At 43.3% G+C, this 17733-nt stretch overlaps 1 protein-coding gene across 12 annotated transcripts in view; it reads right to left on the bottom strand.

Moving 5' to 3' along the window:
• CSGALNACT1 (chondroitin sulfate N-acetylgalactosaminyltransferase 1) overlaps positions 1-17733 on the bottom strand; it is a 348572-nt gene that overhangs the window by 9206 nt on the left and 321633 nt on the right. For all 12 annotated transcript variants that reach the window (XM_087418625.1, XM_087418623.1, XM_087418628.1 and 9 more), the window contains 2 exons: positions 4462-4640; positions 3428-3522 (listed from right to left, as the gene is read on the bottom strand). In XM_087418625.1, the coding sequence (XP_087274751.1) occupies positions 3428-3522; positions 4462-4640 (274 nt within the window). The remainder of the gene's footprint in view (positions 1-3427; positions 3523-4461; positions 4641-17733) is intronic.

Here is a 17733-nt window from a genome sequence, read left to right as displayed (position 1 = left end):
CACAGCAGACTGAGGTGTTGGGCAGTAGAAATGGTGAGCAGAAGGCCCAGAGGTGGAGGGACAGCACGGGGAGATGCTGGGCGGGTGTGCTTCCTGCCTGGCCTGGGTGTCTGCTGAGCTGGTGCCACGTGCCAGGTGCTGGGGTTTGCCAATGTTTCTTCTGTAATCAGTGTGGGCCAGTCTGTGGCAGGCAGGTAACCCCAACGAGAGACCAGGGCCGCAGTGCTGTGTGGGAGCTGGCTGGGACCAGCTCACCAGAACGTGCGAGTCCCTGCCAACTCCGTGTCCTGTGACGTCACACGGCAGCCCGAAATTGGCCACGGCGGGAGCACTGACACCACGGAACACGGCAAACACTGTGAATCTGGGCTTATTGTTTCCCTTTCAGAGAGTGGGTTGTTAAGCATTTATCAGCACACCACTGACTTTATGCCGTAAAAGGTTTTTTTTTAATGGAATTAACCTGTGTTTTAGAAGTGCATCTCTGCAGAGAGTGAAGGAAAGGCAGGAGTACAGGGCAATGAAGGAGGCTGAAGACAGAAGTGAGAAGAGGCTCCTGCAGTGGCCGCAGCGAGAACTGGCCAGGCTTGAACCAGGAGAGGGACTGTCTGAAGTTAATAATGATGGAAATTGGAGTCATTCCTTTCTCAGAGAGCTGTCTCGACATTAAAGCATCAGCAAGTTTCATCTCAGGTTTAAACCTCAAAAAATTAAATATTAGTATAACATCTCGTAATTTCACTTATTACTTATTACTAGTGGTCTGTACTCAAAAGTAAAAAAACAAGTAGCCGGAATACAAAAAAAAAAAAAAATCATAAATTTGGTTTCTTGCTTTTGCCTGCAGGCAAAATGTTATCAAATGACAGTGGCAATAAGCAGAAGTAAGAGCTGGCACGCTGACCACCGAGGTCGTGCTTGCAGGGCTGCTGGAAAAGGCTGTCCTGTGTTTGCCTGAGGACCTGCCATCACAGCCACACCCGGATCTGGGTTCTCCCTTTACCTTTGGTTCTGGTGCATTCCAGGGAGGACCATCAGGAAGTTACTAATATATAGGCATCATATCTTCAAGACTGAGCCCAAATGAACCCTAGGCAGGAAGGCTTTCCTAATTTACCCATCTCCTATCAAGACTTTTTATTTCACACCTTCTCAGCACCTACACCTTCTATCTCCATTATATTTAACGTCTGCAGTTTGATGTTCTCCTTTGGACTTTCTGTCAGGTCATTTCCTTTATATTTCAGCTCTCATCTAGATCCTAAGCAAATCTATTTCTGTTGCACTAGAGCAAGGAAATGCTGGTTTGGGCCTGAGCTCTGCTGTCAGCTGGCTGTGTGATCTCGGGCAAGTAGGGGGCACAGGATCCGGCGAATCACTTCCGAGTGTCTGACGCTGTTTCAGTGCTTCTGACTCCTCCACTCACACGGAGACTCGGTCTCTGCAGGAGGCAAGTGCTCAGAAATGGCTCATCCTGGGAAGCACATAATCAATACTTTTTTTTCTGGATGGAGAGCCGTTCATCTCAAAGACAACTGCTGTGTCGCTCTGGACTAAATAGTCATAAATACTGAACCCTAAAATATCAGACTTAGGTGCTCTAGGAAAGGTCTAAGGTGTATTTAGAAGTAAATGTCAAAGGTTGCAGGATAATTCAGAGGCTCGAGCTGTGGACACAGCAATCTGAGTTCCATTTCTGGCTTGACCACTAATTCTGAGGGTCTGAGAAACTGGCTTACCTGTGCCATCCCTCTGGCCTCCCTGCCTCCCTGCAGGAATGATAATAAAAGGATAAAACTTTAAAACTGTGAAATGAAAAGAATTCCTCACAAGCAAATAAGGTCTTTATGAGTTTGAAGTCGAAACATTAATCACATTTGATTTCAAATATAAAGCAGCACTTTATTTAAAATCAAAGGAACTTTTATTCTGATTGGTTGAAAGAAAATAAATCCTGTATCCCATTTCCCCCTCAAACCCTATAAGAAGCTTAGAACTCCTACGGAAAGGAAACAAGAAGTTTTTCTGTCTCAGTGGGGATGTCATGGCCTCAAAATAGAAAAAAATTGGTTCTTGGGGACTGAAAAACTCTTCCCGTGTTTATGTATAAAGCACATATCTAGACATACAGTACATAAACAGATATGCAGCGTCTCCGTTGTATATTTCACTGGTGGAAGAGGGAACTCTATTATTGCTGTACAAGTGAAACCAGGCTAAGACATGGGTGAGGAATGAACCTTGTCCAACCTGAAGGAACCCAAGCTGAAACTTTCTGGAAAAGATCATTACATCAGCTGCCAGAGGTTAACTGGAGGGGGGCGCAGGATGGGGCTGGAGAAAATAGATTTTGCCACTTCCGGAAGCTTAGACACAGAATCAGCCCTCCGAAAGAATTTCAGAGAACACATGATTTCAATGAAAATCAGTTACTTTCCCATCACACAGAAGCTTGAGGGACTTGGTCCTCTCACATCTCCACATTCACGTGGCACATTTCCTTTCTCACCCTAAGAGGTGCTCAGTGGGAAGAAACACGGCTTTGCCGCACCGAGAGACAGGGCTGCCCGAGGTAATGAAGAACACACAGCCCCCAGGTCAGATGCCCCCCGAGATTCAGCCTGAGCTAGACTAACCCAGCTGATCTCTCTGTAGGAACAGATCGCAGCCTAGCCAGGGTGTGACAGCAATCCTGGGAAATTTTGTCCACAAGGGGCATGCCTACATACAGCACAGAGACCCTCCTCTGCCTTTTCCTCATCTGTGGCCTGCACTGCTCCTCCGCTGAATGGACTAACTGCCACCACCAACGGAGACATCTCTGCTAACAGAGATCCTTGGAGCTGTGTGGTGCCACCATCCATCACCTGTGCAGCCAAGCTCTCAGCAGAGGAGTCCCTCCTATATTCCTTTGAAAGCCACCTTGCCGGTGACCCCTCTGATGCTAACGTCCACCCCGAGGCACTGTGACACATGGGAGTGGTGGCCTGATGGGAAGGGCACTGGATTTGGTCCCTGCTCCCCCAGTGACTCACTCACTGTGTGCCCTGGGGCGAGCCACCCCCTTGTGTCAAACGAGAACATAAATCTCACCCTTCTTACCTTGTAGGATTTCATAATAATAAAGAGAAAATGTGCTGCATCCATAATGCAATAAGACTAGTTTCCAAAAACCACAGAAGAAAACTATGAAGGAGTGAAATTACCTTTCTGTAAGGCACGGTTCCTATTTATTTTCCACATTTAAATATTGCAAGCACTTTTAATCAAGAAGGCTCCGGGAGCAAAGGCCAGAACGCCTGCCCAACTTAGAAATTACCACAGGAATCAATCCACAGACTCCACTCACCTGGCCTCATGGTCAGGCGCCCCTGGAATGCAAGATGTGAAATAGAGCCACACCAGGTGCCTGCGGGTAATTACTCACCAGCTGCTGCTCTAAGCGGGGGACAGCATCATGGTGGCCGTATATTATGGCAGGATTGTACTGACTGAAAAGGACCGGATAAAATACCTTCTTCCCTGCAAACCAGAAAACAAACATTCGCTTAAAGCAACAGCTGAAACTATTAGGCTTGTTCATGTATTTTTAACCCCCTGAAACACCCCAGATATTTGCACCCACTTTTCCTTTCCCCTTCACTGGACTGTAACACAGATCCTAGACATGCTGCACCAGGTACAGCAGACGCACAGACTCGCAAACACTGCTGACCTGCTAGCACAGGAGTGACATTCACAATATTGACAGTCAGTGGCTCTGGCACTGGGCATCAGCCAATGGGCGTGCATGTGAAAGAGAGTCCTCGTGCCCCCTGCCCTGCCAGATGTTGCCCCTTTAATTGCTGGCTCATGTGGCAGTCTGAAGGGTTGCCAGAGGGACTGGGGTGACTGTGCACAGCAGGGTGAGACTCAGGAAGCCCAGGGCGGTTGCTCTTTACCAATTTACACAGAAGAGTTTCAATTATTTTAACAGCTGACATGGCCATCCCAGTAGTTATCAGCTGAATATCAGTCCTGCCTATGAGTCAAAATCCATGAAAATAACTTTCGTACTGTGCACTATTTCTGCTCAGAGCCCTCCCGCGGCGACCCCACAGCTACTCCTTTCCCTTTAGTTTCAGGCAGCTTTTCCAGGTCTGCGTCCTCCCCACCACACTCTCTCCTGTGGGTGTCCGCGAATGCCCACCTCCCAGAGGAAAACGGAAGAGGTTATAGACAGGAACTTGGACAAGGAGCCCAGAATTGTGGCGGCTGACAGGCCGCACTGTGAGCCCAAAGGAGAAATGAGACCAGATGATCCTCCTCTGGAGTAAAGCACGGCTGATTCAGAAGCAGGACGTGAGAGTGACCCGTGAGGAGGCGGCGGCGTGAGGGTGGGAGAGTGTCTCCCCGAGGGAAAGAGAGGAAGGCCGCCTGCACGGCCCCACCTGGCTGCGCGTTCAGCCTGCACGGCCCCACCTGGCTGCGCGTTCAGCCTGCACGTGTTGAGGAATTCCGAGGTGAAGTAGATGTCGACGTCACAGAAGAAGAGCAGGACGTTGCTGCCCTTCCAGAAGCGGGCGCCAACATCGAGCCCCCGGCCGCGAGAGAACTCCCCGCTCAGCGCGATGAAGCTGAAGTTCCTGAAGTTGGCGGCTCTACAAGGGAAGGGCAGACACAGTCAGCGATGTGCCCCGACCCCAGGCCAACGGGTCCCTGGAAAAGACACGGCCAAGGCCCGTGTACTTCTCGCCATGTTTCTTCTGTGACCTGAGGGCACTGAGGTTGCCCACGCAGCCACAGAGCGACCCAGACTCACTGGAGAATCATTGGGATTAAAGGTTCCAGGAACACCTCGTGAAATTTTTAAAATTTATTTACCAATTTATTTCTTCTTTCTTGAGTAATTTCCCCATATTAAAAACTGTACTGTCATGATTAATGAATATGTTTTGTGATGGAAGAAACTTGAACCAGAGAAGACCAGGTCAACAGAACCCAGGAAAATCTCCATATGCCTCCTGAGCCACCTGAATGAAAGCACTGGGCCAGGAAATAAAACCACAGGAAACGGCCCCACCCCGCGTCTGCTTATCTGTACTCACTCCAGGGGCCAGGCATGATGGTCTTGCCAAACAGATTAAAACCTGGATTCCTTCCCCACCCTCAGGTAAAGCAGGAGAACATGGAAGGAAAAATGTCAGACTTGGATTCAGAAGCCCAAGACCGTCTCAGCCCTGGCTCTCCTGTAGATTACCTCTGTGACCTAGGCAAGCCCATTCATCTCCCAGAACCTCAGTTGCCTCATCTGCAAAATAGGAATAATAACACCTTCCTTAAGTACCTCACGGAGTTATTAGTTGGATAAATGCTGCCAAGAGTATAAAGCACTATGTAAGCATCAGCTATGGCTGTTATTAGCACAGGTGAGGATTCCAGGCTGTGGCTGTGAAGCCAAGAGGTTTCTTCACTTGGCTGTTCTTTCCCAGGAGCAGCAGAACCTTCTGAATGGGGAGTGTCTCGAGCAGAAGTTTGAGGAATTCACTCAGTACTTGGTGGCACAGGGACTGTCTTCTGCCAGACAGAACTAGAGGACCCACTTTTAGTCCTATTCTAGCCTCCAATTCCACTTGTGCAGGGGCCTGGCATTTGGCAAACCCCCCTTTTCACGCTAAAACCACCCTTCTTCTCAGAATGGCTTCCTCTCCTCCTACATCTGAGCCCTCCCCAACCCGGCCTGTCCCCATCCCCCAACTTCTCTCTCATCCTGATGTATTTAAAACAAATACAAAAACCCATTTCCACTTTTTAAAGTTTATATTCCAAGTGCCTATCTTGGGTAAAGGTCAACACACACACAGAGTCACAGACTTCTCAAATGCTAAGTCGTCCTGTACCTGGTAATTTAATCCGTGGAACTAGTTCTGCTACCCCTTCCTTGATTTATCAGCTTCTTTCAGATCTGGGGGTGAGCTTGGTTTTTTATCTTGGCACTCTGTGGGCTCAACTTTGTCTGAGTCTGATGCCAGATATGCTTTTCAGATTGAGATGAAGGCAAGAGGCCTGGGGATTGGAGGAGCCCTGTGTGCGAGTCAGGAAACCCGGATCCAGGGCCTAGAACAGGCCCAGCCCCTGCGAGTGCTCAGCACGTCTGTGAACAAACGTGGGAGTGGTGAAGGACTCCACTCCTGGCTCTGCTTCTGATTTATTTGGGGTGAGTCACTTCACCTCTGTGGTCTCAGCTCCTCACTGCCAAGTCTGATGGCAGGGAGCTTCAAGGCCCTTGACGCTCTAAAACGGTGTTTTCCTGTGCTTCTGCATCCAGGCCAGCACTGCTCCACGTGAGGGCGTCTCCTCCTCTTTCAGAACTTTCTCTTGACTCTTTTCTCGGGCTCCTGCTTTCTGGGAGTGGCACTGAGGTGTGCTCCCAAGCCTTGTCAGGCCTGCTCTGGCCCTCGTGAGGGACAGTGCCGCTCCCGTCTCCAGAGACGTACAGCTGGGCTGACGCCCTTCCAGTCATGCTCGTGTCTTCTGGAGATGTCTACCAGCCGGGTTTACCCCGGCTCCTAAAAGTCCAGCTCAACCCCCTTCTCCCTGCCCTGTCTGGTCAGTTTGCAGGAAAGCTGTCCCCTCGGGAGATGCCTGGATTTTTACCTGTTTAGCTAAGGGAGTCCCGAGCCCGGGACTTACCCACCACCCTGGGGCCTTCTCCTCACAGCCAACAGCGTGTCCCTCTTTGGGACCCCCAGACTGCAGGAGCATTTGTTGTTAGCTAGTCTGCAGAGCAGGGGGGCCTGACACGCCCCAACACCATGAACGAGCAAGGCCTTCCTCACTCAGGTTATATGTGACTCACAATTCAGGTACCTCCTCCAAGAGGGCTTCCAGGATCTATCCCTAGAGAGTTCAAATATAACAATGCTTTATATCTGAACAACAGCAAGCAGCTTTTGCCAAGGGAAGGAGAATGCAGTTCCTTAATACGCTGCGTTAAAGGAACTGCTGGGTTTTCCTCCTTGAAAAGCCTACAGTCCATTTGTGTAGATGTACCAAACATTTACAAAAGGTAAGTCACGTTGAATACTTAAATAAGAATACAAGGCAGCATTAGAAACTAAGGTGACAGTGTTACAGATACGACAAGCCTGGTGATTGATGGTTGAGCAAATGGAAGACAGACAGCTGAGTGCTACAGATTCAGAGGGCAGGGTGGGAACTGTGTGTTATACCCTTACCCAATACATGAGTGGATCTAGTCTGTTCTGTCCCCAGATTCCCAAAGCCTGGCTGGAGCTGTTCTTCTCTGGGCTTGCCTGTCAGGAACAGTCACTGGGAAAGGGGTGGGGAGAACATTGTGCCTAGTGTGTGAGTGACCTTAATTTGGAAGAACTTTTTAAAAAAGTCTTAAAAACATCAGCCTCTGTGCTTCCAGATGTTACCTCTAGAGAAAGAGAATTCAGGAAAACGGATGCTGGGGGACTCTCCATATGGCCTAACGCAGAAGGCAATCTGCTTCCTTTCTCTTCATCCAACCTCTCTACAAGGATGAGACAACTCAAGTTACATCTGTGGCACTACTCAATCTGAATATGCCTTTCAAACCCACTCTCCAGTGTGTCACAGGCCACACAGAAAGCTGCAGGGTATGGCACTCAGCTCTGTCCACTCACAGTCCACACAGCAGCCCCTCTGCCCCACGAGGGCCAGTGCACACGTGGCACCAGAAGCCTCTGCTTCTGCGTCCCCCTCATGCCCCAGCTCTGCCTGGGTTCCTCATCCACCCTGACTGACGCTGGCCAGCAGGAGACAGGGGTCATTACAGCTGACCTGGCAGCATGCACACGGGATGGCTCTGCACTGAAGGCCTGATGAGGCAGCCAGACATGAGGGCACACCGAGGCAGGGTGGGGACAGAGTCATTGCTGGCCTAGGAAGCACAGTTAGCCAGTCACAGGCACTGAGGAAGACCCGGTGCTGTCACCCATCTGTGGTTCCCAGTGTGGCCGCCAGGTCACTGTGCTTAGCTATGAGTCCATCTGCGGAGGGATAATGGTACTACCCTCCCTCCTGATCACCCACCCCAGCACTTCTTATAATTAACCAGCATCTGGAGGAACCCCTCCTTCTCCTCTCTTGCGTCAGGAAGAGCCTCTGATAATTAACAAATGTTCTCTGCTAAGAAAGAGAGCTGAGCTGGAAACACTAGAAAAATAATCAGAACAATTTCACTTCCCCTCTTTTCCAGAACAGGGAGATTAACACATTGTCAAACATCTGGGCCTGGCAGTGGGATGCCTCCTCTCATCTCAAACTCATCGCACCAATTCCAGAACACAGGATGCAACAGGATGAAGAGAAATTGGCTTCTGCAAGATAGCCAGGCCCCTTCCCTCAACACATCCCTTAGCTTCACTCAGAAATGCTGCTCGTTGGGCAGGGGGACTCAATAGTGTATGAAACAGTATATTAAGAGGTAGTGAAGCCACCCAAATAAAGGACACATTTCAATGCAAAACACTGATCTGCCCCAACGGGGTCTGGCAGTTGTGGGTTTGGGAATGAACACAACATGACCACGAGGCCACAACCCGAAAATGCAGACCACACAGGTGACAGACAGGGACGCTGTTTTGTTTTCTGTCCATCCCCTTCCCCAGAGTGATCAGCCAGATGATAGTCACTGATGGTGTGGACATGGCTGGGGCCTCCTGTCTCTGCTCAGTGGTCCCTTCCTGGAATATGCTTTCTCCATCCACTTCAGTGAAAATCCCACTCAATCTTCAAGGCCCATGTCAAGTGTCACTGCCTCCCATGCCCTGCTGCAAACTGAAGTGCCCTCTCTGGGCTCCCAGGTGTTGGCCCAGTCCTCCCTCTGTCCTCCTGAGCCCAGTGCCACCTTGGGCCTTTGCTTGTAGAGGCATATACTTGATGACCAGGCAGGCTCTATACCCTTGGAGGACAGGAAATGACTGCTGCTTTTTCTATCTTCAGAGATTACCTGGCACTGTGCAGTAAGTGCCTCACACATGGACACAGCGGATGACCAATCAACACTGGATGAATCAAGAGATGAATCAGACATCATCATCATGGTGGCATGAGACAATCCCTTTACATCTACAGCAAGTGACATAAACTCAACAAAGGCTATTTTGCCCAACACACCAGGATGCCAGAGATCCACACATCAATACATACAAAGGTGGGTGGACTGGAGGACACAAAGGAGGCAATCTAGGGACACAGCGGAGGCGGTGCCCAGGATCCTGGCCCCCAGGGCCACAGCAACTGAGCCAGCCGCCCCCACCCCAGAGAACGTAGTGAGCAGCAGCAGAGACGCATGCGCAAGTCCAGCCTCTCAGCCACGGTGGTGCCTGTGGCCACAGGGAGCAGAGCAGCAGCAGAGGTGGAGTCCTGTGATCCTGGTCCCCGGCCATGGCTCAGAGCCTGGTAGCAGCAGCAGAGGCACACACAGGGCCCTGGCCTCCCAACTGAGGCAGTGCCTGTGGCCACAAGCAAACAGGTCACCATGGAGGCAGTCCCCCACTAACCTGGCTTCCTCCCTACCCTCCCCCTCCCCCTGCCACAGCAGCGGTCGGTGTGCTTCTGACCCAGGTGATTCCAGATTTGGCCATCCCTGTTCCCCCATGGTCTGCAGCAACACCGGCAACAGCAAAGCACCAGTGCTGGCGGTGATGACAAGAGCACTGGCAGCACCCTAACAGAGGCAGTGGAGGGTGGGAAATGCCAACCCTCAAATATGGCCAGAGGCAGCTCAGGTAAGAGAAACCAAAAACTGGTGCTATAGCGCCACCTACTGAAAAACAAAAGAAAGGCCCCTAATCTCCAACTACTTGAATAGTTAGAATCAAAACCAACAAAGCCATACCTAAATAAGAAAAGTGTTCACCATGACAATTTGCTGGCGGAGGAACAACTCATCAAGCACCACGAAAAGCCACAGTAACATGGCAACACACAAAAAAATAACAATTCTCCAGAAACTAAACATAGAGTCATGGAAGATTGTGATCTAACTGACAAAGAATTCAAAACAGCTGTCATTTAGAAACTCTACGAGCTACAAGAAAACTAAGAAAGGCAGTTCAATGAGCACAGGAATAAAGTTAATGAACAGAAGGAGTACTTTAACAAAGAGACTGAAACTTTAAAAAAGAACCAAACAGAAATTCTGGAGCTGAAGAACTAAATAAATGAGATGAAGAATGCATTAGAAAGCATTGGAAAGAGAGCAGACCACATGGAAGAGAAAATTAGCAAGCTCGAAGACAGAAACCTAGCAATGATGCAGGTAGAAGAGAAGAGAGAACTGAGACTTTTTAAAAAATGTATAAATTCTACGAGAATTATCCAACCCGCTTAGAAAGGGCAACATAAGGATAATGGGTATCCCAGAAGGAGAAGAGAGAAAGAAGGGAGCAGAGAGTTGTTTAAAGAAATAATAGCTGAGAACTTCCCAAACCTGGGGAAGGAACTGAATATACAAATCCATGAAGCTACTAGAACACCTAATTATCTCAATGCAAAAAGACCTTCTCCAAGACACATGATGATAATACTGTCAAAAATCAATGACAAAGAAAGAATATTAAAGGCAGCCAGGGGAAAAAAACAATAACCTACAAGGAACCCCCCATTAGGCTACAGCAGATTTCTCAGCAGAAACTCTAAAGACCAGGAGAGAGTGAAATGATATATTCAAAATATTGAAAGATAAAAACTGTCAGCCAAGAATACTCTATCCAGCAAAGTTATCCTCAGATACAAAGGAGAAGCAAAGGCTTTCCCAGACAAACAAAACCTGAGGGAGTTCATTGCCACTAGACCTGCCTTACAAGAAATGTTGAAAAGAGCTCTCTTAAATGAAATGAAAAGGCACAAGTACACAAAACTTTGAACAGGTGATAAATAGACAGAATCAAAAAACTGTAACTCTATATCAGATGAAGTTGGTAAACACTTAATTAAAACAAAATTTAAAAGGAAAGGAAGAATTAAAAATAACTATAACCACTTCAATTTGGTAACAAACTCACAACATAAAAAGAGATAATTTGTGACAACAAAAATACAGACAAGGAAGAGGAAAAGGACAGAACCTGCATAGGCAAATGAAGATAAGATGCTATAAGGGGCTGGCACAGTGATGTGGTGGTTAAGTTTGCACATTCTGCTTCAGTGGCCCAGGGTTCGCCGGTCTGCATCCTGGGCACAGACCTACTCACTGCTCATCAAGCCATGCTGAGGCAGTGTCTCACATAGAGGAACCAGCAAATGTACAACTATGACATACAACTATCTACTGGGGCTTTGGGGAGAAAAAAGGAAGAAGACTGGCCACAGATGTTAGCTCAGGGCCAATCTTCCACAAAAAAGGAAAAACATTAAAAAAATATGCTGTCAGCTGAAGAAAGATTATCTTATCTATAAGGTTTTTTATACAAACCATACGAGAACCACAAAACAAAAATTCACAGCAGAGACACAAAACGTAAATAAAAGAGGAAACGAGAAAAAAATCACAGAAAACCACTAAACTGAAATGACAGAGAGAAATATGAGGAAAAAGAAATAATGAAAATATAGAAAAACCAGAAAACAAAAGATAAAATGGCAGTATTAAGTCCTCTTTTATCAATAAACATTCTAAATGTAAATAGATTGAATTCATGAATCAAAAGCAGAATTAAAAAACAGGACTCAACAATACGCTGCCTCCAGGAGCATCTATCTCAGCTCTAAAGACAAACACAGGCTCAGAGTGAAGGAACAGAAGACAATTCTCCAACCAAACGGCAACCAAAAATAGCGGGTATAACCATACTTATACCAGACAAAACAGACTTCAAGCCAAAAAAGATAACAAGAGACAATCCATCAAGAAGACGTAACATTTCTTAATATATATGCACCTAACATAGGAGCACCAAAATATATAAACAATTATTAACAGACTTAAAGAAAGAAACTGAGGGGCCGGCCCGGTGGCATAGCGGTTAAGTTTGCACGTTCCACATCGGCAGCCCAGGGTTCATTAGTTCGGATCCTCAGCACTGACCTACTTACCTCTTGTCAAGCCATGCTGAGGCAGCATCCCACACAGAGCAACTAGAAGGATGTACAACTATGACATACAACTATCTACCAGGGCTTTGAGGAGAAAAGGAAAAAAGGAGTAAGATTGGCACCCAATGTTAGTTCAGGGCCAATCTTCCTCAAAAAAAAAAAAGAAAGAAAGAAATTGACAGCAACACAATAATAGTAGGGGACTTGAATACTTTTCTTACACCAATGGATAGATCATCCAGACAGAAAGTCAACAAGGAAACATCAGCCTTAAATGACACATTAGACTAAATGGACTTAATAGATATATATAGAACATTCCATCCAAAAACAGCAGAAAACACATTCTTCTCAAGTGCACATGGAACATTCTCAAGGATAGACCATATGTTGGAAAACAAAACAAGTCTCAATAAATTTAAGAAGACTGAAATTATATCAAGCATCTTTTCTGGCCACAATAGTATGAAACTAGAAATCAACTACAAGAATAAAGCTGGAAAAGTAAAAAATATGCAGAGACTAAAGAATATGCTACAGAACAACTACTGGATCAATGAAGAAATCAAAGGATAAATAAAAAAACACCTAGAGACAAATGAAAATGAAAACACAACATACCAAAATCTATGGGATGCAGCAAAAGTAGTACTAAGTGGGAAATTTACAGCAATACAGGCCTACCTCAACAAACAAGAAGAATCTCAAACAATCTAACATTACACCTAAAGGAACTAGAAAAAAGAAGAACAAATGAAGTCAGTAGAAGGAAGGAAATAATAAAAATCAGAGTGGAAATAAATGAAATAGAGACTTAAAAAACAATATAAAATATTAATGAAACTAAGAACTGGTTCTTTGAAACAATAAACAAATTGACAAACCTTTAGCTAGATTCACTAAGAAAAAAAGAAGGCTCAAATAAATAAAATCAGAAACAAAAGTGGAGAAATTAAAACGGATACCACAGAAATACAAAAAATTATAAGAGAATACCATGAAAAGCTATACACCAACAAATAGGATAACTTAGAAGAAATGGATAAATTCTAAGAATTATACAACCTTCCAAAACTGAATCAAGAAGAAATAGAGAATCTGAATAAAGTGATCACTAGTAAGGAGACTGAAACACTAATTTAAAACCCCCCTAAAAAACAAAAGTTCAAGACCAGACAGCTTCTCTGGTGAATTCTACCAAACATTCAAAAAAGATTTAATATCTATCCTTCTTAAACTCTCCCAAAAAATTGAAGAGAAGGGGATGCTTCCTAATTCATTTTACAAGGCCAACATTACCCTGATACCAAAACAAGACAAGGACAACGCACACACAAAAAACTACAGGCCAATACTGCTGATGAATATAGATGCAAAAATCCTCAACAAAATATTAGCAAACTGAATACAATAATACATTTAAAAGATCATACACCACACAATCAAATGGGTTTTATTCCAGAAATGCAAGGATACTTCAACATCCACAAATCAATCAACGAGATACACCACATTAACAAAATGAAGAATAAAAATCATATGATCATCTCAACAGATGCAGAGAAATTATTTGACAAGATTCAGCATCCATTTATAATAAAAACTCTCAATAAAATGGGTATAGAAGGAAAGTACCTCAACATAATAAAGGCCATATACAACAAATCCACAGCTAACATTATACTCAACAGTGAAAACTAAAAGGTATCCCCCTAAGAACAGGAACAAGACAAGGATGCCCACTCTTGCCACTCTTATTCAACATAGTATTGGAAGTCCTAGCCAGGGCAATTAGGCAAGAAAAAGAAATAAAAGCAATCCAGATTGGAAAGGAAGCAGTAAAACTGTCACTATTTGCAAAAACCATGATTTGTATATAGAAAACCCTAAAGAATCCACCAAAAAACTATCAGAAGTAATAAACAAATACATTAAAGTTGCAGGGTACAAAATCAACATACAAAAATCACTTGTGTTTCTATACACTGAAAATGAACTAGCAAAAGAGAAATAAAAAAAACAATCTCATTTACAATTGCAACAAAAAGAATAAAATATCTGGGAATAAATTTAACCAAGGAGGTAAAAGACCTGTATACTGAAAACTATAAGACATTGTTGAAAGAAATCAAAGAAGATATAAAGAAATGGAAAGATATTCCATGCTCATGGATTGGAACAATTAATATAGTTAAAATGTCCATATTACCTAAAGCAATCTACAGATTCAATGCAATCCTTATCAAAATCCCAATGACATTTTTTATGGAAATAGAACAAAGAATCCTAAAATGTATATGGAACAACAAAAGACCCCTGAATAGCCAAAGCAATCCTGAGAAAAAAGAACAAAACTGGAGATATCACAATCCCTGATTTCAAAGTATACTACAAAACTATAGTAATCAAAACAGTAGGGTATTGGCAAAAAAACAGACACACAAATCAATGGAACAGAACTGAAAGCCCAGAAATAAACCCACACATCTATAGACAGCTAATTTTCAACAAAGGAACCAAGAACATAGGATAGAGAAAGGCAAGTCTCTCCAATAAATGGCGTTGGGAAAACTGGACAGCCACGTGCAAAAGAATGAAAGTAAACCATTGTCTTACACCATACACAAAAATTAACTGAAAACGGATTAAAGACTTAAATGTAAGACCTGAAACCATAAAACTCTTAGAAGAAAATATAGGTAGTACACTCTTTGACATCGGTCTCAGCATCATCTTTTTGAAGATGCCTCCTCAGGCAAGGGCAACAAAGGCAAAAATAAATAAATGGGACTATATCAAACTAAAAAGTATGGCAAAGGAAACCATCAACAAAATGAAAGGATAACCTACCAATTGGGAGAATATATTTGCAAATTATATATCTCATAAGGGGTTAATATCCAAAACATATAAAGAACTCATACAATTTAACAACAACAAAACAAACAACCTGATTAAAAAATGGGCAGAGAATCTGAACAGACATTTTTCCAAAGAAGACATGCAGATGGCCAACAGGCACATGAAAAATGTTTAACGTCACTAATTATTAGGGAAATGCAAATCAAAACCACAGTGAGATAGCACCTCACACCCATCAAAATGGCTATTATTAAAAAGACAAGAAATAATAAGTGTTGGAGAGGATGAAGAGAAAAGGAAACCCTCAGACACTGCTGGTGGGAAGGTAAACTGGTGCAGCCACTATGGAAAACAGCATGAATATTCCTCAAAAAATTAAGAACAGAACTACCATATGATCCAGCTATCCATTTCTAGGTATTTACCCCCAAAATACAAAAATACTAATTTGAAAAGATATATGCACTCCTATGTTCACTGTAGCATTATTCACAATAGCCAAGAATTGGAAAACAACCTAAGTGCCCATCAACGAATGAATGGATAAAGATGTGGTATATAAACACAATGGAATACTACTCAGCCATAAAAAAGACAAAATTTGCCATTTGTGACAACATGGGTGGACCTTGAGGGTATTATGCTAAGCGAAATAAGTCAGATGGAGAAAGACAAATGCCATATGATTTCATTCATATGTGGAAGACAAAAAATAAACACACAGATACAGAGAACAGATTGGTGGTTACCAGAGGGCAAGGGGGGGTGGGGGAAGGGCTGAACGGGTAAAGGGGACTTTTGTATGATGACAAATGGAAACTAGACTTTTGGTGGTGAACACAATGTAGTATATACAGAAGTCATATTATAATCACATACATCTGAAATCTATATAATGTTATAAATCATTGTTACCTCAATTTAAAAAATGCTGTTTCAAATAAAAACAAACAAACAAAAAGATATAAAAATAAAGAAATAAGTCAATGGAAAACACTGAGGTGCATCTCAGATCTGTTACTGTTTGATGGCACTGCCCTGAGATGCCTCCTTCTTCCCTCAGGTGGGCCCTGGAGGAGCCCCCACACATCATAAGTGCACCTCCCACATGAGAAAGAGTCTCCAACCAACAGATTCCGAAGGACAGGTGCAAACTCAATCTTTTACGAAGATGACAAATATGTAAATAATAGAAAAAAAGAGAGTTGAGGAAAATAAGATTCAATTTGGTTTGAAATATTTAATTTACCCATACAACAAAATGTAATACATAGTGGCATGCCTAAAGTAGCAGGCTAGTAAAGAACAATCATCTTCATGGTAGAATGAGGGCACTGCATTCTATACCATGTAACTTCCTATTATAAATCAGAGTACACAGTTCCAAAAGGCCACACAATTTCTTAGGATTATTTCTTCTTCTTTTCTGCTTGAATTATATTATTGACTGATGCAACTATTGCGTTTCTCATTCAATTCCTTTCTTGCATATAGTAAGCCTGGTGCATGGGGACTCCTCCAAGTTATATATAATCATTCTGATAGAGGTTATAATGACCTGAGAAAGTTTAATTTCTCTGACTTGCGTTTCCCAGAACTGCTGGATTAAAAATGACAAAAGATCTTGCTGTCCAATGTGATTTCCTCTAACACAGACTTCTTCCCACTATTGCAAGGAAATTCCCTTAATGTGACACTTTCCACAATAGCCCATAATTAAAAAAACAAAAACAAAAAATTTACAGTATTATATTCAATGTATAATTAAAAAATTAAAATCTAGCAGCCCTAAATATTGAAATTGTAAGTTCTACTTACTAAAGACATTTGAATACAGTAAAGAATTAAAAACTAAACATATTGTTAGCCAGTTTTTCATAACAGGCACTTGAAACAATTAATTTAGAATTTTCTAGATTCTGAGCTTATACAAGCTTGCTTGTACAACTGTTTTCTTAAGTTTCCTCTGAAAGATAAACAAAATCGACAAACTTTTAGATAGACTACCTAAGAAAATGAGATGACTCAAATTAATAAAATTATAAGCAAAAGAGGAGAAATTAGAACTGATACCATGGAAATGCAAAGTATCATAAGAGACTAGTATGAACAATCATATGACAATAAATTAGATAACTTAGAAGAAATGGATAAATTCCTAGAAACATACAACTTATCAAGACTGAATCATGAAGTAACAGAAAATCTGGACAGACCAATAATGAGCAAGGAGATTGAATCAGTAATCAAATATGTCCCAAAAAATAAAAGCCCAGGACCAGATGGCTTCTCAGGTGAATTCTACCAAACATTTAAAGAAAATTAATACCAAGCCTTCATAAACTCTTCCAAAATATTGAAGAGAAAGGAACACTTTCAAACTCATTTTGTGTGGCCAGCACTACCCTGATACCAAAGCCAGACAAGGACACTACAAGAAAAGAAAATTACAGGCCAATATCCCTGAGGAACACTGATGCAAAAATCCTCAACAAAATACAGCAAACGGAATTCAAGAGCACATTAAAAGGATCATACACCATGAACAAGTGGGATTCATCCCTGGGATGCAAGGATGGTTCAACATCTGCAAATTAACAAACATGATATAAATAAACATGATCACACTAACAGAATGAAGAATAAAAATCATATGATCATTTCAGTAGATGTAGAAGAAGCATTTGACAAAATTCAACATCCTTTCATGATAAAAACTCTCAACAAATTAGGTATAGAAGGAATGTACCTCAACATAATAAAGACCATATATGACAAATCTACAGCTAACATCATACTCAA

Source organism: Ceratotherium simum, chromosome 28 (genome assembly GCF_057802395.1).
Source record: "Ceratotherium simum simum isolate JZ-2026a chromosome 28, ASM5780239v1, whole genome shotgun sequence".
Lineage (NCBI taxonomy): Eukaryota > Metazoa > Chordata > Mammalia > Perissodactyla > Rhinocerotidae > Ceratotherium > Ceratotherium simum.
This window is presented reverse-complemented; position numbering and strand designations above follow the sequence as displayed.